Source organism: Stigmatopora argus, chromosome 15 (genome assembly GCF_051989625.1).
Source record: "Stigmatopora argus isolate UIUO_Sarg chromosome 15, RoL_Sarg_1.0, whole genome shotgun sequence".
Taxonomy (NCBI): Eukaryota; Metazoa; Chordata; class Actinopteri; order Syngnathiformes; family Syngnathidae; genus Stigmatopora; species Stigmatopora argus.
The window spans coordinates 1757285-1781093 of record NC_135401.1 but is presented as its reverse complement, the minus strand read 5'-3'; the positions used below and the strand labels follow the sequence as shown (position 1 = coordinate 1781093).

Genomic DNA, 23809 nt, shown 5'->3' with positions numbered 1-23809 from the left:
CCTGCTGTTTGATTAGGAAGTGACACCGGCGTAGAGCGACGAAGGCGGTGGCAAGAAGCGCTTAGGCGTGGAGGGAAACGCCGCCCGCCCATTGGGGAGGGTGAAGAAGATGATGATGATGATGATGATGAAGATGAAGGAAGGAGGCGGAGGAACAGCCAGTGCCGGAGACCAGTAAAATTAGCCCCGTTCCCGTCTTCGCCGAGACGCGGCGGGATTAAACGCGGACGGGCCCCGAGATACCCAGGGACAGATGGCGTGTGTAAAAAGTCTTGACTTTAATTTGAGCCCAAGCTACTGAAGCAATCATTTTCACAAGCGTTTATCCCCACAAGGGTCGCGGGGGGTGCTTGGGCCTACCCTACGGGGACACCATGAACGGGTGGGCAACCCATCGCCGGGCACAGGGATACAGACAACCAATCACGCTCACGGCCAGGGACGATTTAGCATCCAATTAGCCTAGCTAGCATGCTTTGTAGCTACTTATTGAATGTTGACGATGACTTATTCATTATGTTGACTACTTATTTATTGATTATTTATCTTTTTGTTGTTGTTATTTGAGCACTTGCCTAATTATTTACTTTAATTGTGACTACTTATTAATGTATTACTTATTTACTGATCTATCCATTGTTGTTGTTATTTTCGCACTATGTGGTGAAAGCTTTAAATTTCATTTTAATGATAAAAATGACAATGAAAACATTCAATTCAATTTTTGGGGGATGTGTGAGGAACCCACGCAAACTCCACACAGTAAGGACCGACCTGGAATCAAACCCTCAACCCCAGAAATGCGAAGCACACTCGCTAACCACTAAGACACCGAGCCACCAGTTTAATTTTACAGCATAGTCCAATCTCTCCACAGTAAGGACCGACCTGGAATCGAACCCTCGACCCCAGAACTGCGAAGCGCACTCGCTAACCACTAAGACACCAAACCACCAGTTTAATTTTACAGCATAGTCCAATCTCTCCACAGTAAGGACCGACCTGGAATCGAACCCTCGACCCCAGAACTGCGAAGCGCACTCGCTAACCACTAAGACACCGAACCGCCAGTTTAATTTTACAGCACAGTCCAATCTCTCGCTTCTTGTTTTATCGCACTACATCAACCCCCCGTAAAAAAATGTGAGTTTTGCCCTTGACTCTGGTGTGAACCAAACGATGACTTTGAAACTCCCCAAAAAAAGACCTTGGCACGCACGCATTTAAACGCGTTTAACACGACGACATAACGGTCCCTGGCCGGCTCTCCGGTGGCCTCCAGAATGACAGCAAAAGACACGCGGCGTGACATTTGCGAGACGGTCCGAAGCCGGCTCCGATCGATCGGCCGGCCGCGTATCCAACTTGTTACATTTATGACCTTTAAGGGCTTTATTATTTATCGATTGCTCACGTCTCGCTCGCACTCTCCGCGTGCGTGCGTGCGTGCGTGCGTGCGTGCGCTGCCCGAGAATAAACGGGCCGAGGGAAACCGGCATTAGGATCCATTTTGGGGCCCGGTGACAAATACGTCGCCAAAATATGACAAATATCCTGCTTGTTTACACTTCAGTTTTCTCAGCAGAATCCATATACAAGTCAGGTGACCTCTGACCCCTCTCCGGCGAGCATCGTCTTTCACGGACTCTTTTTAAAGCGGCGTAAAACTCCGAGATCTGGACCGCTTTGGATTTCCCCGCCCCGTCGTTGTCCTTTTTTTTGTCGCCTCATCAGCGACCATTGAACATTTTAATGAGCCCGTTGACACGTTGGGAATAAAAGCCACGAGTCTTCAGAGGAAAAAGTCATAATTAGGCCTACCTGCAAAATACTGCTTAGCGCGGGAAGTGGAAGCTAGCTCATTAACTACGGGAGAAATCCAGCAAAAGCCGCAGTTGTCTTTTTCGCCAACGCCGCATTCTCCGCCGGCTGTCAGGGTGGATTTTACACACTACCTTTCAGAGGCTGCGGAAATAACATGGACGGGAGCCATCTCCGTTAGTCGGACCGGGCACGCTAAAGAAGCCCACTTTAATGTTTACAAAAAAGAAGCTCCACCAGGAAAAAATAGATCAATGTCACGAGAAGCTCCCGTTAGCGCTATTTTGTCTTTTTTAGTTGACCGGCTAGCCCACTTTAGCTGAAATGTGGGGCTACTGCTACGGACACACTTCCTGGTTGTACTGCTCACCTGACTTCCTTTTTGAATTAGTCTACGTGCAATGATTTTCCCTTCAAAGTAACTCCTAATTAAAACCATTAATATGGAGGTGAAAATGATGTATCAGGGGCAGCTTATACGAGAGAAATTGTAAAATTTGACAATTTTAAGGCAAATTCAACGGTGCGGCTTATTCACAGTGGCTAATATCTCGATCAAACCAAATCTGTGTCCCAATTATAACTGTGTGAGTGTATACCAAGGGTGTCAGACTCGGGTTGATTCGCGGGCCGCTTTAACGTCAACCTGATTTCACGTGGGCCGGACCATTTTAGATATAATATTTAGATTTTTTTTAATAAAATTGATTAAAAGTGGATTAAAAGCCCTGAATATCCATGTTTTTATCGATCTAAAACAATGTTTAATTTAGCTTTTTTTAAATATATTTTTAGATTTTACAAAATGATTTTTGAACTTAAAACACGGAAAAAAATGATTTAAAAAATTACATTTTAGATATAATATTTAGATTTATTTTTTTAATGGATTAAAAGCCCTGAATATCCATGTTTTTTATAGATCTAAAACAATGTTTATTTTAGCTTTTTTTAAATATATTTTTAGATTTTACAAAATGATTTTTGAACTAAAAACACGGAAAAAATGATTTAAAAAAATTACATTTTAGATATATTTAGATTGTTTTTTTTTTTTAATAAATGGATTAAAAGCCCGGAATATTCCGTTTTTTATAGATCTAAAACAATGTTTATTTGAGCTTTTTTTCAATATATTTTTAGATTTTACAAAATGATTTTTGAACTAAAAACACAGAAAAAATGGATTAAAAAATGACAATTATTGATTTAAAAAGGGGGAAAATCAGGAAATTTAATATACATCTATACTCTTCATTTTAATTTGATCCTAAAACAGAAAGTCAGCACTCATCATTGACTTTCCCGGGCCACACAAAATGATGCGGCGGGCCAGATTTGGCCCCCGGGCCACCACTTTGACACATGTGGTGAATAATATTTCAGTAGCAACCATTGGCTTTCGCATCCAGCAAAAAAAACAAAAAAGCAGCTAAGCAACGAGAGCCCAATTATCCTGCGTCCACGCTGATATCTCAGCTTGGACACGTTATCACCTCCAACCGGCGTCGGGCGGGGGTGGGAAAAGACTGACGCCAGCAGCCAATACCAGCATTAATGTGTATGTGTATGTGTGTGTATGTGTGTGAGTGTCCCAGCAGTAATAATCACCCGGATTAGAGCAGAGCCAAACCCCTGCAGGGCGAATTCCCCCCGTGCCCCCCGCCTCGAACGCCTCGGCCATCCCCGAACCCCCTCTTTTTTTTGGGAAGTCCCTGGGAAGCGTAACAGCCGGCTCGTTTTGAGTTTGTCCGCGAGGTACACAAACATGACACTCACACAGGTTCTTCTTTGTCCGATCACACAAACCCGGATAAAATAACAAGCTAAACACAAAAGGAGCACCCCTTCATTTTCGGCACATGGGGGTGCGTCGACGTGGAAGATGATGTGTCGGGAGTAGGTTGGGATTTTTTTTGTTTTTTTTTTCGAAAGATAACGGGTTATTGGGGAGGGGCAAAATGGCAGCCCCCCAGGACTTAAAAATACCAATCATTTTTTTGTCACTCAAGGGATTCGTGACCAAACAATAAGACCAATCTTTCACAACAATTGCCAAATTTGGTTCGAACAGGCAAAAACGGACATTTTCATCAAATTCGCTTTGTATGATTTTATCACTATTCTTATATTACTATTTTATTTGAAATGCTAATACACCCACAACTAACAATACCTTGATTTTTGAAATATTTTGAATCTTTTTTAGAGTTAATACTGTTTTTTTTCATTCATTTATTTTCTGAAAACCTCGGGGGTGCTGGAGCCAACCAGCTAACTACTGGCAACAGGCAGGAAACACCCTGATTCGGTGTTCAGCCAATCGCAGGGCACCGGGAGACAAACAACCAATCACACTCATACCTAGGAGCAATTTAGAGTGTTCAATTAGCTTAGCATGGATGTTTTTGGCATGTGGGGAGAAAACAGAGTACTTGGAGAAAACCCACGGAGAACATGCAAACTACACACTTGGGATCGAACCCTCGGCCCCAGTACTGCGAGTCCGAAGCGCTAACCACTACCTCCACCAAACCACCAAATAGCGTTTTTTTCCTTAGTATGCTCTAGCAAAAATGTAGAAAACAGTTAGGATGGATCTAGTTTTATTGTCTATCCTGTCAATCCAAACTACTTTAACAGTCACTTGATTTGATCTAAATAGCAGAAAGTATTTGGACTTTTTGGAGCGGTCTCCTGTCTTGGGGTCAAATCGCTTGCATTTCAAAGCTGGAAAAGGTTTAGGAATTTGGAAAATGACTTCCTTAAATCACTATAGCAGCACAACAAGTCCTGGATTTCAGATCACGCCACCACACCCGGTCTTGAACGCTCTTAATTTAAATCGCAGCACGTGTCAAGTGGAAATCTAACATTGTACCCCTTCACTTACCTGTCCCGTTTGCTAATGGTATCGTCCAAAAGTAAATACGTAATCAATCAACATGAGGTTCAAAAGTTGCACTGATAACTATCACGGTGGAACAAACCATTAACTTTGATTTATTTAACAGGGGGGCGGCGGGGCAGCACATATTAACAAACATTTCTATTCATGGTAATGAACATATATATATTTAAATATGACTAGGGGAGGGCTAATTTGGTTTCGTTTCTTACCTTAAATTCTTCTGCTTGCTCTCCTTCTTGTTGAGCACCCCCGGCACGCAGTTAGTGAGCTCGGTCCAGTCGGCGTGCAAGCCGCAGCTCCAGCCGGTGGAGAATCGCGAGAAGAGCCAGGTTTCCTTGCGGTTGGGCCGGTAGCAGGTACACTTCTTCTGGCCCGGCCGACAGTCGCACGGCACCTCCAGGCGGACATTCTGCACCAGGTGGCGGCCAAACGTCGTGCCGCCGGTCTTCTGGATGTGCAGGAAGACAATCACGTCCTCCCCCTTGATTTGAAAGTCGATGGTCCGCTCCAGGTCTCGTACCGGGAAAAAGTATTTCTTGACGTAGTGGGGGTCCGGCGTGGGGAAGATGTCCCCGTCGTCCTCCTCGGCGAAGTAGCCGTGCGGTGAGCCCAAATGGATGACCCCGGGCGCCACGTACTGATAGAGAATCAGCATAAAACACACGGATCCGACTACGATCAACAAGAATTTGCTGCTCCTCTCGACCATGTTCCTGCCCGGTGGTAGTGTCCGCAGCCCGCTACCATTTCCCGGGGAGCGGGACGCTCGGCTTCTTCATGCCGGCCGCCGCCGCCGCCGCCGCCGCCGAAGAAGAAGGCTTTGCCGGGATTCAAGAATGCCTCGCGACAAGTCCAATCGTCCGGCGAACTTGCCTCACCGATGCGTGTGAAAGGCGCATTGTAAACTCCCAGACTTGGAAAAAAAATGGGAAAAAAGGGGGAGCAAAAATTACAAAAAAAAAAAACAAGCCCACCCCCCCAGCCTCCTCCTAAGCGACCCTCCCCGGGTTTACTTTACTTCACTTAGCCGAGCGACACAACAGGCTCGCCGCATCACCATGGAGCTGTGGTCCCCGGATGAAGTGAAGTCTCCCTCGCCTTTTTCTACTCTCTCTCTCCCCTCCCAAGCTAGGTCTCTTACCCTCTCTCTCGTGCCCTCGCTCTCTTCATTCATTGGCTAACCGGCAGACCGCCCACTCTACGTCACGACCTGAAAAGAGGCTTTTAAAGCAAAATGAGCCTACCAAAATAAGACGACAACAGGGACGTCCAAACTGGGCGCAGTGGGCCAATTGCAGCCCAGTTTTTATTGGCCCGGCCGCAAATGATGAACATATTAAAAATGTCCCGTAGAAAGATCTTTTTAACTTCTGCGTAAACATTTTTCTTAAGCTTAATGCTAAACAAATGCTTCAAAAACAATAGAAAGTCACCTGAAAATGCCCTAAAATGAGCAGAAAGTGACACACAAACAACAAAATCCCACAAAATCAACAGGATTTGATCCAAAAATTACCAAAAGTGACCTGTAAATACCCTAAAATTAAAGTTAGACTGGGAGTTGCGGATGAACAAAGTCGAGCCACGACCTGGAATCGAACCCTCGACCCCAGTACCGTGAGGCCGACACACTAATCCAGGGGTCGGGAACCTTTTTGACGAAGAGAGCCACAAACAATCCATATTTTCCAATGTTATTCCTCGTGAGCCATACTACGAATTTAAAAGTCAAAATACATACATGTAAACGAGTGCCTTTTCTTTTTTTTTTGTAATTTCACCACTTTTAAAGTGGAAAAAAATAATATTTTTTAAAAGATTCTTATGCTGTTGCTAATCAATGAGAGGATGCATTCCAGAACAGTCTACTGCAAAAAAAAATGAAGATTAAAGCAGTTCTAGATGTAATATCTCAGTTCTGTCACCAGTGATTTCCATATTTTAGCTCACAGGTTAGCGAAGAGCAAGATGCACCCATCAAAAGAGCCACATGTGGCTCCCGAGCCATAGGTTCCCTACCCCTGCGCTAACCACTCACTTTACAATATTTAAATTGCTCACATTCTATTGCGTTTTGGTTTAGCGCCCAACACTACCTCAACATATCATTAAAATTATTTTGCCAAAATAAACACATTGTTACATATATATTAGCATTTTGATTTATGAGCATAATCATACAAATTTGACTCCTATTTCAAGGCACCATTAGGCGAACGGAAAAACAGCGTCGACAGTCGCAACGCGACGCTTCGCTTTTGCCTCCGTGGCTCCAAGACGCGATTAATCCATTCCACGCCATCAGATTATTCTACAAACCGATTAGCACGCTTATCCTTCATTTAAAACACTGCTTGTGAAATAGCCCAGGAGTACAGACAGTCTGTAAATATAGCAAGAACAACCCGAATACACGTATCTATTTATTATCTATTACATATTTTTTGATTATCTAATAGTTATTCTTTATTTGTTGTTATTGTGCACTTGGTGGTGAGGCTTTAAATCTCATCGTAATTGTATAATGACAATAAAAGCATTCAATTCAATTCAATTTGATGTGTGTGCAGAATCCCGCTGAGTCGTGTAATTGCCGCCGTTTATTCGTCATTTTAATTTTTCAAAATGGGGCACAGCCAAGTTCATTGCGAAAGCACCCACCCTAGGGTCGACCCCTCCCTCCCGTGTAATTTGCGTAACGCGGCCCGGAACATTCCTCCGTGTTTGTGTAGCTTTAGCGTACTTTTCCCCCTTGCCTTGTTATTTTTCCTGCGACGAGCCGACCTTTGACCCTGCCCCCGCCGGAGGACGTGTGTTTTTCCACGGGCGTGTCGACTTTTACGTTTAATTCTCTGCCGCGCCAACGCCGGGGATTAAAAGTCCGTCGCCGGGGGAATTGGATTATCGTGTGTTGTTAATGATTAAAGCGAAACTGTATTTAAAATGTCGTCTTGTGCCGGGTCACTAAATATCGAGTTGCGGGGATTGTGCACGTCCGTTAGAAAAACGTTTCTGACGTCAAATCGGCACGTCGGGATAATACGCGCATCAAGACCGACTTTTAAAGTGGCGCGGTGGAGAAGTGGTTAATAAGGGCGGCTCGCAGTTCTGTGGTTGTGGGTTTGATCCCAGGTTTGGCCTCAATGTGTGGAATTTGGATGTTGTACAAGCCGGACGTTTCCGAGTTGTGCCTATCCGCATTTGGATTGGTTCATTTATGCCCTGGCGTCAAAATGGCGGCTTTTATGGGTTAATAAGGAACCTTTAAATGCCCTAAAATCCACAAATAAACAAGAAGCAGCCCGGAAAGTCCGGAAATCGATACGAAGATGATCCAAAATTGACCAAAAGTGACCTGAAGAAGCCTAAAATGTCAAGGAAATTGTTAAGGAAATAAAATAAATGCATATGTTGGACATATTTTCCAAACGGTGCTTGTATTGTACAGTCATGTTGATAAATTATGTGCAGATTGTATTTATTTTTTTCAGACAAATTAGGTCCCTGTGGGATATTTTTACCAAAAACAACCCTGGAGAATAGATTAATATAGTAAAAAAAAAAATTCTTACAAAATTAACCATCAAATTACATTGATGTTGGACATTTACCAGCAAATTAGTCTCATATACAAAGTTTTTACCAAAATATTACGCTGAGAATCTGCCAATTTTACCAGCAAAAAGTCACTTTTGCACACTTTTAAACATTGAAAACATAAAACCTATTTTTTGCTGTTTTGTTTTTTGGTCCACCTGGACTGATGGATGGCCTTAAAAGCCTAATTTATCTCTTTAATCTATTGTTTGTCAGCAAGTTTCAAGATTCTACGCGTACATTTTTTTCTGGAGATAAATCCACCCAGACGTGCTTTTATATGAAATCCATAATTCAATTTGTAAGTGCCTGAACAAGTTTGTGCATGCTTGTGATCTTTGCTTGCTCGGAGAGGAATTTGAATGTTTGTGCAATGGTTGGCCTTACAAAAATCGATAATTTTGTATATTCGACCGTATTTTTATGTGGATTTCTTGGCAAAAATCCATTTTTGGGGGGTTTCCTGCTCTAATAGACAAATAGAGCAAAGTGTCTATTCATGAAGGTTTATTTGAAAATGTAATCTGCAGGGCAAAGACAGAAGCAGATGGGCAGAAAACAATTTATAAAGGATGCTCCGAAACTGTCGATCAATTTAAAAAGGAAAAAAAAAATGTCTGTACTGAATAATAAAATGGGGAATCCTGGAATCTCTTTTTCTCCTCCCACCCCGTCCGCTATCTTTGCCTCGCAAGTATAAGCAGATTAAAGTTAATGATCTAAAGTGAATTAGATATTTAATCATCTTATCATCTTAGTTTAGTCAGGTCATAACTCTGCGCCGATGTCAAATCCCATCTGTTTGAACGCGGCCGTACAATAAGCTCCATTCCAAAAAGTTGTACTCCATCAATTTGAAGATTGCTCAATTCCATTCCACATCATCACTTTTAAAAAAAGTATTATTATTATTATCATAATATTATTTTCCTTCTAGTCGCACTTATTTTTTTAGTAATACACTTTTTGCACAACAAATTAGAAAAAATAAAAACCCATGCAAATTGACAATGCTTTAAAATATCATTTTTTTTAAATGTCTTTTTATTGTCATTAGCATATTTTTTTATAGGTAAAATCATTTAACTTTCAATGATTTAATGTAGTCTTATTATACAACTAATTTTCATTCATATTTCAACCTGGGCAATTTGGGGGAGATTCACAGAAATCTAATTTAAACCTAAACTAATTTTGAGGACATCGTCCGGTGTTAAAGTGGTTCTTCCACTTGACTCAACGTGTGGGCTACGTGGGTTTGATTCCCACTTAGTCAGACTGGGATCAGGAATGAGAATGGTTAGCTTTGCCGACAACTAGGCTCCAGCACCCCGTGAACTTGAAAAGGATGAGTGGCGTAAAAAGTGAATGAAGAAATTTTGTTAAGTCTACATTTGATTTCCTTTGCATTAATAAGCATGTTTTGGGGCCTAGAATTAAAAATAAATAAAAATTAAACCCATTTTGGACCTATTAAAATCGGACTCTTGTACCAGCAAATGCTGTTATTTATTTACTGTTAAATACAATCAAATAGTTAATCTCTCGAAATGTTCAATTTTAACGTTTTCGTCACGAAATTTGCCCAGAATAGGATCTTCGGGGATCCATGTTGGATACTTAGCAATAACTTTATTTACAAACACCGCCCAGAATAGAGGCATTAACAGTAGAAGAAGAAGCGGTGAAATCAGACGAAGAAGAAGAAGACGCAGCGAAATTAGACGAAGAAGAAGATAAAGCGGCAAAAGAAGAATAAGAATAAGAGGGAAAATGCGTGAGTTTTTTTTGCCTATAAAAGTGATTTTGCTATTCGACTAAAGGTTCTGAAATGTATCCCTTTAGTTGTCATAATTTCGATATATAGGCTTACACTTATAATTGTGGATAAATGTACATGTAGAACGCTAAAACTAGCCCGTTTTACGAACATTGACAAGGAAATTGGAAAAAGCAGTCTAGCGAACTTCTGCCCTCCGCTAGCTTAAGTGGTTAGCATTTGAGCCAAGCTAACGCACTAATGTGTGGTATAACGACTCGGATATTACAAACCTCACGTTTTACGCCAAAACGGACAAACATTAAAACTAACACTTTTGCCTTTGGTAGCATTTTAAATCTCAAGTTTTAGAGTTTAACTATTTTGTCACCCATAACAGGTGGACCCAAAAATTGCGAAGCAGTGTCTGACCAAGCATGACATGGCACATTTCACATTAAAATGAGTATGCGACAATAAATAAAAGTAATAATAGGAACACAAAATATTTCCCCCCCCAAAATGTGGTATTGGTAACGACTGAAAACACTGCAGTGGCAGCCAATAATTATTGCTTGTTTAATTATCCACATTTTATTTTAAACAGCATTAAAATAATGTTTCCTATTTCTGACAGACTCCATTGTATCCACAGGAAATAACTGCTCGGAATTATTGTTTATTTTGAATACAGAGAAAAAAGGAACCTAGACCTTGTTCTAATTTTAGCACAGTATGTGTGTCGACAGTCTCTAAAAGATTCATTATTAAACAGAAAGATGCCAGACTTTTTTCTTCTTCATTAAAATAGTAGGGAAACAATCGAAATGAGACTTCCCCAACAGATGCAGAAGATGTCTTATTTCCACCGAGGAATCTTGTGCCACCCCGAACATCGTGGAATGAGGTTCTATCCAAGATCAGAAGGCCCGACTGTGTACTTTTAATGCTCTTTTGTTTGTAAATAGCACAACAGGTTTTTTTTAGTTACTTTTCATAAGCTTGGATGTCATTTTAATGGAGTAGCAATAAAGACAGGAACTGGCTATGCGACAATAGCAGTGTGTTAAACCACAGCTAATGCACTTGTATAGATTATAATACTGCATTATTTATAAATTGTAGGCTTTGTGCGGCTTCAGTCGAGAACCAGGAAGTGGCCGACTCGAGTCAAGACCGGAGAGACGAGCTTGGTGCTCCAGAAATTAGCCACCGTGGAGGAAGAACAAAGATGGCAGGTACTTCACTTGCTTAAAAGGGCACTTGTCATGGTGTCATGTCACACCATGACCAATTTCAAAACCTACACTTTACAGAATAATCTAACTGGCAAACACGTTTGCAGTCAAATAAAAAAACTACACACTTCAATTGGAGACTATTTTGTGTATTTAACAGTTCAAAATTACTGTGATGCATCTTTGAGGAAATATATTTCCGTATAAATTCCATAAGAATGAGAGTAAATGTCAATTAAAATTCATTGGCTAAGTTGAATTCATTTTAAGTAATTTTCAGCACATCTTCAAACGTTCCATGTATTTTATAAGGAAAGCTCTAAGGATTAAAAAACACAAAATATCAAGTATTTAGTACTATATGTCCAACATGGACATATTTTTCCAGTTTACAGTAATCCCTTGAATATCGCGGTTAATGTAGACCAAACATGGCCGCGAAAATTGAAAAATCTCCAAGTAGGGTCACCCCTATTATAACTTTTTATTATTATTATTTATGTATTTGCCTTCATTGCTGATTTTCACATTTTTGTGAACTTTCCCAAAAAGTTTTTTTTTAAAATAATTAATAGCGGAAAAAAATGCAAAGTAGTGAATTTGTGATTAATGAAGACGCGATAATCAAGGGATTACTTTAATTCCGGACACTACGCATACATCTATTTTCAAAATTTAGTAAAATAAAATCATGATGGACTTTCCCTGCAGAAAAAAAGAAAACTTTCGAGCAGTCGTCGTCGTCAATTCTCTGTGAAGTTTGAATAAAAGTGACATTGAAATACAGTGCTTTAATTAGGTTTAATCTTAACATTAGGGATATTTGTCAAAGTCAAAATGGAAGGAGCAGTTAAGAGCTGAATTATGCAGAGCGTTAAGTCCAATCTTCCAAACAGTTGTGATTTTTCATTGCTCCTAACCTTGCATGATGTCATTAGGCATGATGACTTTCATTACTCCTCATGATGTTCTTTATTTTCATCATACTTTCTTTTTTCTTTGGAACTTGCCTGCGTCACACTGAGAGCGGTTACAAACATTTGCTTAGCCCGTGGGTGTCAAAGTCACTTTACTTCGCCGGCCAACTAGACGGACCCGTTTATTTTTGGCCCAAAAAGTTCACCTACTGCATTTTCTCGCATATAAGCCGCCCCCACGAATAAGCAGCACCCTTAAAATGGCCTTAAAATGGTTGAATTTTAAGATGGCAGGCACAAGTGAGTGAGTTTTATCACATTTTATGCAAAATTTGTTTTTTTTCCTCCTGAATTTCATTCATAGACGTCAAAAAAAATTTTGTTAAGCATTTTATCTGTTTATATTTTCTCTATTTTGAAATAAATGACCACATTGTCTTGCATTGTGGTGTTTCGTGCCTGTCAAGTCTAATTTATGCGCATATAAGCCGTATCCTCGATTCAGTCATCATTTTTTTAGCGACAAGTATGGTGTATATGCCAGAAAAAATAGTAATTATGCACAACCTGTATAAATGAGCTACAAATTACCCCATCAGGCAGAAAACCCCCCCGGGCCGAATCTGACCACCCAAGCGGTCCACTTTTGGCCCTCAGGCCGCACCTTTAACACCTTTGGTTCGCCTATTTACCGCAAGACAGGCAAAAATGATAGCTGTGGAGCCCTGGGAAGCGTTTAATAAGTACTAAAAATAACTTTATGGTCTACGAGGGCAGACGTGCATAATTTTTACATCCAAAAGTACCGTAGTCTATTTTATAGATTAGAGCAAGCATCTTTTTTTTCCAGCTTCACGCGGCGGACGGGGAGGCCGCTAACATCAATCAACGTTTAGTGAGTCGCCCGCGACAACTGCATCACTCTGATTTTTATGTTTCCGTCATTAATACCCATGAGTCGCCACTCGTGTCGGTAAATTGCAGAAAAGTGATGTACAGTACGTACGGAAGGAACGCCGTCTCGATAATAAACGTGGGACTCCGACGCAGCGGAAAGCAAACGTGGTCTGCATGTTAGAGGGGTTTTTGGACGGTAATGATGGCCGGGAAAAGTGAGCTGCTTTGGAGACTTAAACTGCGGTTCCTTCGTTTCCGTTTTGTCAAATGCAATCTGACCTCCTAAATTGTTTTTCTTTGGAAAGCGAAACAAGAATTGTATTGAAAATAATGTGTTCCCAAGATAAAGGCTTGATAAATCTGTATTTTTCTGATTTGGAGCATTTAAGAATGTATATTAAAGTGTAAAATGAGTAGCATAGTTTTAGATCTTTATAAATAGATTAAAAAGTATATATTTGAAATAATTAGTTTCTCTTTAGGCGGTCACTTTTCTTGTTTTTGGTTTTGCTTTTTTTGCCTGGGAATTAACATTTTAGCTCCTCCCCCCCAAAATAGTCAATTCACTAATCCCTCGATTATCGCGGTACCAGACATGGCCACGATAAACGAAAAACCGCGAACTAGGGTCACCGCTATTTAAAATAAATAAATAAATAAAATGATAATAATATATATTTTTTTATTACTTCTGTCCTGAGTCCTAGTAGCAACTGAAGGACAGGGGAGTGGCTTCCGCTTGCAAATTTCAGCGTGGATTTTCACATTTTTATGAACTTACAAAAAAAAATCTAATTAACAAAAAAAAAATTCCCCCAGAAAAAAAACGTCATGTAGTGAATCCGCGATAATCGAGGGATTACTGTACATTTTTTACACTGAGTAAATTTGACCCCCTGCCCATATCTAACCCTAACCCCAAAATAGAAATCCAAAATAAAATGAATGTCTACATCATCTTTTGATACAAATGCGTACACGTGTATTTTTATTCTCCAAATGCTGCCTTAAAAAGATTAACATTTGCCTTTGTTACTTCATGTCCTTTTGAAAGTTTTGGACAATCTTTTGGACTTTTTGCCACTTTGTTGGCTCGTTACTCATTATGGCCACAGCTTGCTCCTCCCCCCATTGTATTGTACAGCGAGCAGTCACACCATTAGTATGCCATTAGCCGTGATTATTGATTTTAGAGTCCGCTCCTCCCTTTCTTGGCCGACACGGAATTCACAGGAGATCCGTGAACTTTATCACCTTTTCCTCCCGCAGAATTCCCACCGGATCAGCAATTTTTTTTCCCCCCTTCATAGACCATTGTTTCTAATGATCCTCATTTCCCCTCCTTTCAATAAATAATTACAAAAACAGACCTATAAAGGAAAGGGAAATATTTTGTTATGTTATGCCTCGGCAAAAGTGCCGGTCGGTGCACAGCTTCAGGTTTTCACGGAAAAAATACTCATTCAAGGCGACACGACCAAGTCAGGAGGATATTCGAACCCGGGGGTTGGAATACGCAGGGCGGGGGTTGGTTAACGAGGCAATCGCGAACACTCGGGTGGCTCACATAAGGGTATGAGAGCCAGAAAAGATACAATAGGTGAACAGGACACGCAAGGAAACACACCCAAGCAACCAAAAATCTGGCATAACATGACATATTTGATCATACCTTTTCATGTGCAATAACTTTGGGGTCTGCAATAACAATGTGCAATATCTTAGATTGTGCAATAACAATGTGCAGTATCTTAGATTGTGCAATATTTTAGAAATTACCTTGCCCGGATGTGACTTTTTATATTTTTATATTACTTATTTATGTTTTTTTTTGTACTGGGAAACGCACTTTGTGGAGTAGCACCACCAATTTCGTTATACACAGCTGTGTATAATGACAATAAAGGCTTTTGATTGATTGATTGATGTGACATCAGCCAAGAAATGAACCAAAGCCCGATTATGGCAAGTGACTAGTTTTGGTTCAATTAAATAAATATATCTAATATAAACGTTTTGGTTCAATTAAATAAATATATCTAATATAAACGTTTTGGTTCAATTAAGTAAATATATCTAATATAAACTAGATAAATAACTGGGATTCATATCACATTTTGGGTCTTAAAAATATTGTGGCCTACATGACCCAAAAATTTCACCCAATATTCATTTATTCATTAATTTTCTGAATTGCTTTATCCTCATTAGGGCCGCGGGGGGGTGCTGGAGCTTATCCCAGCTGACTTTGGGCCAGAGGCGGAGGACACCCTGAACCGGTAGCCAGTCAATCACAGGGCACAATGAGACAAACAACCAATCACACTCATACCTAGGTTCATTTTAGCATCCAATTAGCCTAGCATGCATGTTTTTGGAATGTGGGAGGAAACCGGAGTACCCGGAGACAACCCACGCTGGCCTGGGGAGAACATGCAAACTCCACACGGGTTAGCCAACCTGGATTTTGCTGTATGTTACACCCACAATGGCAGCCGGTCGTAAAATTCACGTTTCTTGATATACCTGTCCGGAAAATTCAACAGGTGAGTGTCACCATTTGAACGTCAATGGATTTGGTGCTTGAAAAAATGCAGAAAAATCTACAAAAATCTACCCAGACTGAAGTAATGATGTTGGTTATCCCCCCCTTCACAGGCAAGAAGCCCATCGCGGTATCTTCTACGGCTGTGATCCCCTCTGGGTTGACCCCGCGTGGAAGGAAAACGGCGGACACGCGGCGCTCGCGGGCAAACGCGATGGCTAGATTGGAGACATCAAAGGGAGATGGCGGCCCGGGGATTTTCACTGCAGACTCCCGTTTGCGTAGCAAGGTGTGTGTTTGGGTGCGCACTAATCAACATTCAGCAGGGATACTTGCGGCGTGTGTGTGTTTTTTTAACAAGAGCTTTGTTTTACTGGGATCGTGACTATCATTTACCAAATGATGCACCAACTGCCGTTCTGAAAATAGTGTTTAAGGAGCATTTATTTCAAGGAAACACATTTTTTTTCTTAGACGTTAATTCTGAGGAGTCAAAAGTGCGGCCCGTGGGCTGGAAATGGCCCGCTAGGAGGACCTGATCCGGCCCGCAAGGTTGGTCTTTGTGTATTTAATTTGTGATATACGTACAGAATGAAATGATTTCATTTTTTTTGACAATTTTTAGCACGACTGCATTTTGCTAAATTTCCTTGCCGCAATCCTATTGGTTCATTTTCCCCCCTGCGTCAAAACAGCGCCTTCAATGGCAACCACTGAGTTCATATGGAACCTTAAAATATCCTAACGCCAACAGGAAGTCACCTGGAAATGCCCTAAAATCAGTAAAACCGACAAAAAAACAAGAAGCATCCCACAAAATCCCTCAAAATAAATAGAATATGACCCAGAATTTCCTGGAAGTGACCTGTAGGTATCCTAAAATGGAGGTTACAAAAAGAAGCCCATATCAAATGATCTTCTACCGACTTTTGAAAAGGTATCGACGACCCGTCCGACATTGATATATATCAATAGAACTACGTACCCACCGTAATGCATGTAAAACAGCGCATCCTTGTTATTGTTTTTTTTGCAAGAGGGAACCTCAAAATGATCCTATCCAAAATGAATCAGTTTATTTATTTGGGACAACGTTTGTCTACAGGAGTACTTTAATTCCAACGTATTGAGATTTCCAAGTATCCGTCGTACTACTCAAGAACAGCACAGCACGCAAGTCCTTTTAGCGCCACCGCCTCTTCCCCGAGACCTAAATGAGTTTGTGTGCCTCGCAGCTTAGTAGCATGCACCTGCTCGGCCACTTGCGCGAGGAAATTAGAACATCAGAGAGGGAACACTGTCTGCCGGAAGAGTAAACAGTTTGTCGCGTTTGAAACGCGGGTGCTCCAGTGCATTCATTATGCTGTTGTGCTCTGCATGTCAAAACACCCCCATGCGCACTCATCACCATGCAAAGCCGATCTCACACACACACACACACACACACACACACACACACACACACACCCACACACACACACACAGAGAAATGAACAGACACATGCAATGACAGCCCAGATGACTCGGAAATGAGGAAATGACTTCCACTGGACTCTAAAATATTCATATCCTTTTTCTTTCGCCGCCTTCTAACAACGCCGCCGTCTCTCCGCAGGCGTCCCGAAACTAATTGGCGCCGCTACATGTCGTCGGGAGAGTCGCAAACGTAAATTAGTTGTTGCCGGGTCCTCGTTTCGGCGAGGTCGGGGTTGGTGGTGTCCAACGCGCGGGCCGCGAACCAGAAGTGGTCCGCTAGGGGGTCCAGTTCTGCCCGACGGGTGCTTTGTTGAGGGTGTCAAACACTGTTCGGTTGGTGGGCCTGATTCATGTCAACTTTGTATTTTTTTTTTTTTCATTTTCTGAACCGGGGGTGCTGGAGCCTATCCCAGCTGTCTCCGGACTAGAGGCCAGCCAATTGCAAGCAACAAGGAGACAAACAACCATTCACGGTCACACTCATGCCTAGGGGCAATTTTAGAGTGTCCAATCATCCTACCGTAAATGTCTTTGGAATGTGGGAAGAAACTGGAGAACCCAGAGAAAACCCACACAGGCCCGGAGAGAAAATGCAAACTCCACTCAGGTGGACCGACCTGGATTTGAACCCAGGATCCCCACTGTGAGGCCAACGCGCTAATCACTCAGCCGCTGGGCTGCCCTGGCTTTGTTTATTTTGTTTATTTTTGGCCCATAAATTTCACTTTCTTGCTGCCATTGACAGCGCTAGATGTCCAATCCAATTGGACTGGTCTCAGTTCAAATGAATTGGACGTCAATAGCACTGAAAGATGAGCAGCTAGTTCAAGTCAATTGGACATCTGTTATCGTCAATAGCAGCCAATGACTTCATTTTGCATCACTTCCTGTCATTTTAGGGTACTTACAGGTCACTTCCTGGAAATAGTGGACCATTTTGAAGGACTTTCCAGAATGCTTCTTGTCCATTTGTCGGTTCCTACTGATTTTTGGGGCATTTCCAGGTCACTTTCCAATGGTTGGGGGTCATTTTAAGCGTCCTCATTAACTGATTGGCTGCCATTAAAGCCACAGTTTTGACCATAGGGGGCGAATGAACTAACGTGATTGCAGATAGGAAATTGAGCAAAGTGCTGTAGTGTACGCGCAATTCCCTGACATCTGATTTTGCGGCACCGTTGTCTGAAAATGAAAACATTTACCGTATTTTCTCGCATATAAGCTTCCCGCGTGTATAAGCTGAACCCTTAAAATTACCTTAAAATGGCGTCATGACGCCATGGTGTTTTGGCATCATCACCTTGCAGTTTCGTCCATGTTGTCTTTTTATGCGCACATAAGCCACCCTCGATTCAATCACCATTTTTTTGTCCGACAAATGCGGCTTATACGCGAGTAAATACGGTAATTGTGTACGTACAGTATGAATGAGGTACAAAGAAGAATCCCGCGGACCCCCCGGCTTACTGCACGTTTGACACCCCCGCAATAGCCATTCGTCGAAAACTTGCAAATGTGTCAAAAGCCTCCTTTTCGAAGGAGCTAGCTTCTCTAAAATTGGGTCCAAAACACATTTCTAGCAAAGCAACAGACGGCGCCAAGAGTGTCTGAGTGTAACGGCGGAGGGGGGGGGGACGAGGGGGCGAGGGGGTTGGGTGTTATGAGGTATCGCTTAACAGAACAGAGCGTGAAACGCTTTTCCAGGCGAGGCGACGACAGGAGAAGGTTGGTGGGTGGCTAAAGCGGCCGCCGCTGTTGCCGCATTCCAAACGGAGTAAAAAAATGCTCGCTGCAAGATCATGATGCATCGTTACATCATCCAATCGTCACGTAGACGTTATGTAGTACAAATTGTAAAGATTTTCGTAAAGCTATTCTCTCTTGGATTTAGAATGTGTACCGTATTTTCACGACTATTCGGCGCATCGTATTTTACGCCGCAGTGTCAGTAACGAGTGCTATTTCTGTATTTTAGACACACAAAGCATGCACCATTTCATTAGACGCATATATATTATATATGGATTAACATCGAAACGCAATAGCGCTGGCTACCGGAAGCAGCTTATTTCCGGGTTCCGGTGCGCAGTGACTGCTGGGAAATATAGTTCTTGGGCGCAACACCCACACGCTAAAAACACGCTTTAAAAAGGCAACGGAAGCAAAACTGAGTTCGGTTGTACTTTATTTGGACATTTTACAACTTATGTCATCATCACCCACAAATCCATCAAAGTCCTCATTTTCTGTGTCCGAATTAAACAATTGCCCAAATGAGTCTTCCAAAACGCCGGGTCCCGCGGTTGTAGTTCTTAAGCCTCCGGGAATGACGGCAAGCTCCGAGTTATTATATATAATATATATACATAGTTCACAGTCTAGCTTTGAATGCTCTGTTGACGCCAACATTTAGCGGCAGGAATTCTTTTGTAAATACAGCCGGAATGACGGCCAGCACCAAATTAGTGTGGTCGCCTTCATACTAACTGTATTGAAGAACTGGGTGTATTAAGAACTCTATATCCCAGCAGTCACTACGGGAAAATAGTAGAGTCGGGGGCTGCTTGCTGTAGTTGTCCTATCGACTGATTTATTTTATTTTATCATGATAACAATTTTAGTATTGGTCCATATATAAAGCGCAGTGGATTATACGGCGCCCTGTCTATTTTGGAGAAAAATTTTGACTTTTATGCGCGCCTTATAGTCATGAAAATACGGTAATCAATTTGAGTCTGTTATTTTTGCGCAAAACAAGGAATATTGCAAAAGAAAATAATTGAGAAGCACTGATTCAGGCCGACACGATTGATTGTTTTTTTTAATTTGCAACGCTAACCACCTGTTGATTGGCAATTAGGAACATATTACTGTACATGTAATACTTGATCATTTTCTCAAATGACTTGTTAAGAGGCAGAGCGCCAGGAAAGTTGCCTTTAATTACCCTCAATATAGACCAATCACGGAGTCTCTTATTTGTATGTGTCGGGTGACTTTCAACTATTTGCTATTTGAAAGTTTTTTGTAATATTTGGGATTTACAACATTTTTAATAATGTTGTGCGAGTGGCCATCTCATGCGTCACAAAGCTTGATGTTTACGACGGTTTTATTCAGGCGTCCACGCACGCAGATTGCAACGACGAGAATTAATTACGCCCAAGCATGCCGTGTCATCTTCTCGCATTCTCCAAATTCACGTGCGATTCGCCATATGTTCCTTTCGAGAGCGCTCAAGTTCATTGGCGTCGACCCTTTTTGAAATTCCGCCCACATTTCTATGCCTCGTAATTGAAACGCACCTGTCAGGATACGGACAAATGCCGTTTGATAATTATTCCAACATTGCCGTAAATGTCACTGCGCCGCGTTGACAAATTTTGCATTGCAAAAAAAAAATGACCCTCACTAAATAGTACACAGACCGCTAAACGTAGATAATAGATTTTCACTCTCTATTATTATAAATAGGCCAGGTAATATCGGATAAGTATTTTCAATATTTCGGCCGATTTCCATATAAAAAAAACGATATTATTGGATAATTGCTAAACATTTATTCACTGTTCGGTTGAAGATTTTAGCTACTTTTAGCTACTTAGCTAATGTGGTTTTGCACCACCTCGCGAGCAAAAGGAAATAGTCGTTGATGAAAAAAAATATCAGTAAATGTTTATAATAATAAAAGATTTTGCTATGCCTTAACTTTTAGAGTGGCACGTATTCTTTATCCTCTGCACAAATTGTATCATTACTGCAGTTTGTGAGGCAGTTTTGATCATTTTACATAGCTTACGTCTATCTAATGAGCTATGTAAGGATTATTTATGTATGTCACAGGATTTATGTTTCTGAAAAATTGCATTTTACTGATATAAAGGTTCTATTTCTTTCTTTTTGCATCATTTTCTGTTGTTGTGGAGACTATTTCCCATCCTAATATTCCAATATGAGTTTTCTGCACTCATTCCTATATTTATTATAATTTTTTGGGGGGGGGAAATGACATTTTTTTGGCGTTTTAAAGCCAAAAAAGTCCAGTAAAAGGTTCTTCCCCTGTTTTGCGGCAGGTGATTATTTCTCCAAAATGGCGGCTATCGGACTCTCAAACCTTATTTTTCTTTTCTACATGGCGCTAACTTCAAAACAATTTTGGGTATACGGTGCATTTTTTTTTCTATTTAGGCCTGTATTTTTTAGGCTTGCATTTTTAGGGTTAATTTCGTTTATTTTCTTACAGTGCTTTTCCACGAAAACAAATCCACCAAGAAACACGTTGGTGGCATATGAGGGACTGGAAGGTTTTGCAGGGACAGGCTCCGACACCCCGCGACCCTGACAATCAAAATGGATGCGATGCAGTTCATTGTAGACTAAGGTATGTTTTTTTTTTCCCTTTCATTAGTGGTCCAGCCAGCCAGACTTTTTCTGCTCATTTCTTCTCATTTTGCGTGCGGCTCTCTCGTGAGTCGTGCCTTCGATAGATATTGACTTGGCGGCCATATTTTGCCTCCGGGGTCCGTCCATTTCAATAACTTCTAATTACACGCGCACCAGCTTCAATAAATCTTATCTTATCGCGAGTTTGCCCGCCAACAAATTGCGCCTGTGATCTCGCAATGTCGATAAAATACAAAAGAGCCCGCTCCAAGTTGATTTTTTTGGCCCCATGATAAATGCAAATATCGCATAGGTGCGTTTGCCGTCTTTTCACGTCCATGTTGTTTGTATCGGCATCCATCGCAGAAGACTTTTTTTATGTTTTTAATTTGTCACAATGACCACGTATTGCGTCTTCTTTTGTCGGTGACCCGCTCGCCACTGTCCGGACACCCGCGTATTGGCCAGAGGAGGCGAGGAATGACGATGATAAGGAAGTGATGCAATCGTATGCGTGGCGGCGTCCCTCGTGGCTTTGGAGCAGACAGTCATAAAATGCAATATATTTTTATTGCTAGGAGCTATCTGAATACACAGTACAGTAAAACATTAAATACTATGAAAAAACTTTGTACAGTAATCCCTCGAATATCGCGGTTAATGGAGACCAAACATGGCCGCAACAATTGAAAAATCGCAAAGTAGGGTTAACTCTATTGTAACTTTTTTCTTCTTCAGTGCTAAGTAGCAAGAGTGGCTTCCGCTTACGAGTTTCAGCGTAGATTTTTACATTTATGAATTTTGAAAAAACAAATAATAGTGGGAAAAAATTGCGAATAAGTGAAGATGCGATAATCGAGGAATTACTGTACATACTCCTTCATTCATTCATTTTCTGCAATTCTTATCTTCACAGGGGTCGTAGGGGGTGCTGGAGCCTATCCCACCTAATTAGGTGGGGGACACGCTAAATGGGTGGCCAGCCAATCGCAAGGCATAAAGAGAGAAACAACCAATCACACTTAAAGGCAGGCACAATTTAGCAGTTAGCCTAGCATGCATGTTTTTGCGATGTGGGAGGAAACCGGAGTACCTGGAGAAAACCCACACAAGCCCGGGGAGAACAGGCAAACTCCACAGAGTGTGGACCGACCTGAGATCGAACCCACGACCCTAGAACTGCGAGGCTAATGCGCTAACCACTTTTCCACTGTGCCGCTTACATAGATTAAGTAAATATTTTATGTCAGTTCAGCCTGATGTTTTCTTGACAATCAATTCGTCAGTTGAAATTATATTATTATCTAGAAAACTTTCAACTTTTTCTTCATGTAAGTTTCGGAAAAAAAATGCTTGATTTGATTTCCATAGTTTGCATACAAAATACATATTTAATCGTTTGGTAAAGCCTGTCCTAAACTACGGATAAATTGCCGCGTTGGGCAGCTCTTGAGAGTTGTATTTGTTCAGAAACTCAAAAAGTAAGTAAAGTTACCTCTAGCCTGAAACAAACTAACTCTCCCCTTCTTGTCAAGTTTTTTTTTTTAGCCGGAATTGGATTTTTTGTCTCACGCTGTCACATTTGGAAAGACAGCATCTCTGTCGCTAGCAATATTAGCCACGTCCGGTACATCTTGTCACCTTCCCCAATGGCGCGGCCCCACGTTCCCCAATCAAACCGTCGTCGTTCGTCTTCTCCGCGCTCTCCGCAATCATGCGCGATAACATCGGGGGGCCGGCGGGGGCAGACACGGGAGTACGGGGATATCGATTGTGCTCCATTCTCCCCGTCCTCTTTGGCAGCACACCTTTTCTTTTTTTTTTTGTTCCTTTCCCGGTCGGGCTGATAAAGCGAGTGGCGATGATGGGCTTTTCCCTCCTCGGCAATTTATTTGGAGCAGCTTGGTGGCCGTAAAAGAACATTCCTGTACGGGTTGCACTCTGGGAATTCATATCGGTTTGATTGTGTGGGGAAATCTATTAGGCCCAAGCGGTCCGCGGGACGCTTTTTAGCATTTGTAGAGACGTATGTTTATCGGCGCTCATCACTTCGCCCGGCTCAACTGCTTACTCGGCATCTTCCCGAATAGGAGAAGTGTTTGGACTATAATTGCGCCATTGCTTGTTTGTTTTTGTGTTTTGTACTCTTCTGGTTACCGTGGTCACATATTAGACGCCCATGCGTATAAGCCGCACACTTTAAATTGCCTTAAAATGGTTGAATTTTGCAATTTCCCGAGTATAAGCCGCCCCCTGATTGACAAT

The 23809-nt window shown here is 41.6% G+C and overlaps 2 protein-coding genes across 4 annotated transcripts in view; one reads left to right on the top strand and one right to left on the bottom strand.

Annotated features, from left to right (window-relative positions):
- Nucleotides 1-5864, bottom strand: part of hs6st1a (heparan sulfate 6-O-sulfotransferase 1a) — a 50219-nt gene extending 44355 nt beyond the window's left edge. For 2 of the 3 annotated variants that reach the window (XM_077620146.1, XM_077620149.1), the window contains exon 1: nucleotides 4942-5723. In XM_077620146.1, coding sequence (XP_077476272.1) covers nucleotides 4942-5441 — 500 coding nt within the window. In that variant the 5' untranslated portion in view covers nucleotides 5442-5723. Of the gene's footprint in view, nucleotides 1-4941; nucleotides 5724-5750 lie in introns of those variants that run through there. The other variant, XM_077620148.1, reaches the window with a different exon arrangement.
- Nucleotides 5865-10877: 5013 nt separating this feature from the next.
- The window catches only part of LOC144089734 (uncharacterized), a 47388-nt gene continuing 34456 nt past the window's right edge, over nucleotides 10878-23809 (top strand). Inside the window, exons 1-5 of the mRNA XM_077620859.1 lie at nucleotides 10878-11025; nucleotides 11214-11326; nucleotides 15799-15974; nucleotides 16160-16237; nucleotides 21405-21542. Coding sequence (XP_077476985.1) covers nucleotides 10916-11025; nucleotides 11214-11326; nucleotides 15799-15974; nucleotides 16160-16237; nucleotides 21405-21503 — 576 coding nt within the window. The 5' untranslated portion in view covers nucleotides 10878-10915 and the 3' untranslated portion in view covers nucleotides 21504-21542. The remainder of the gene's footprint in view (nucleotides 11026-11213; nucleotides 11327-15798; nucleotides 15975-16159; nucleotides 16238-21404; nucleotides 21543-23809) is intronic.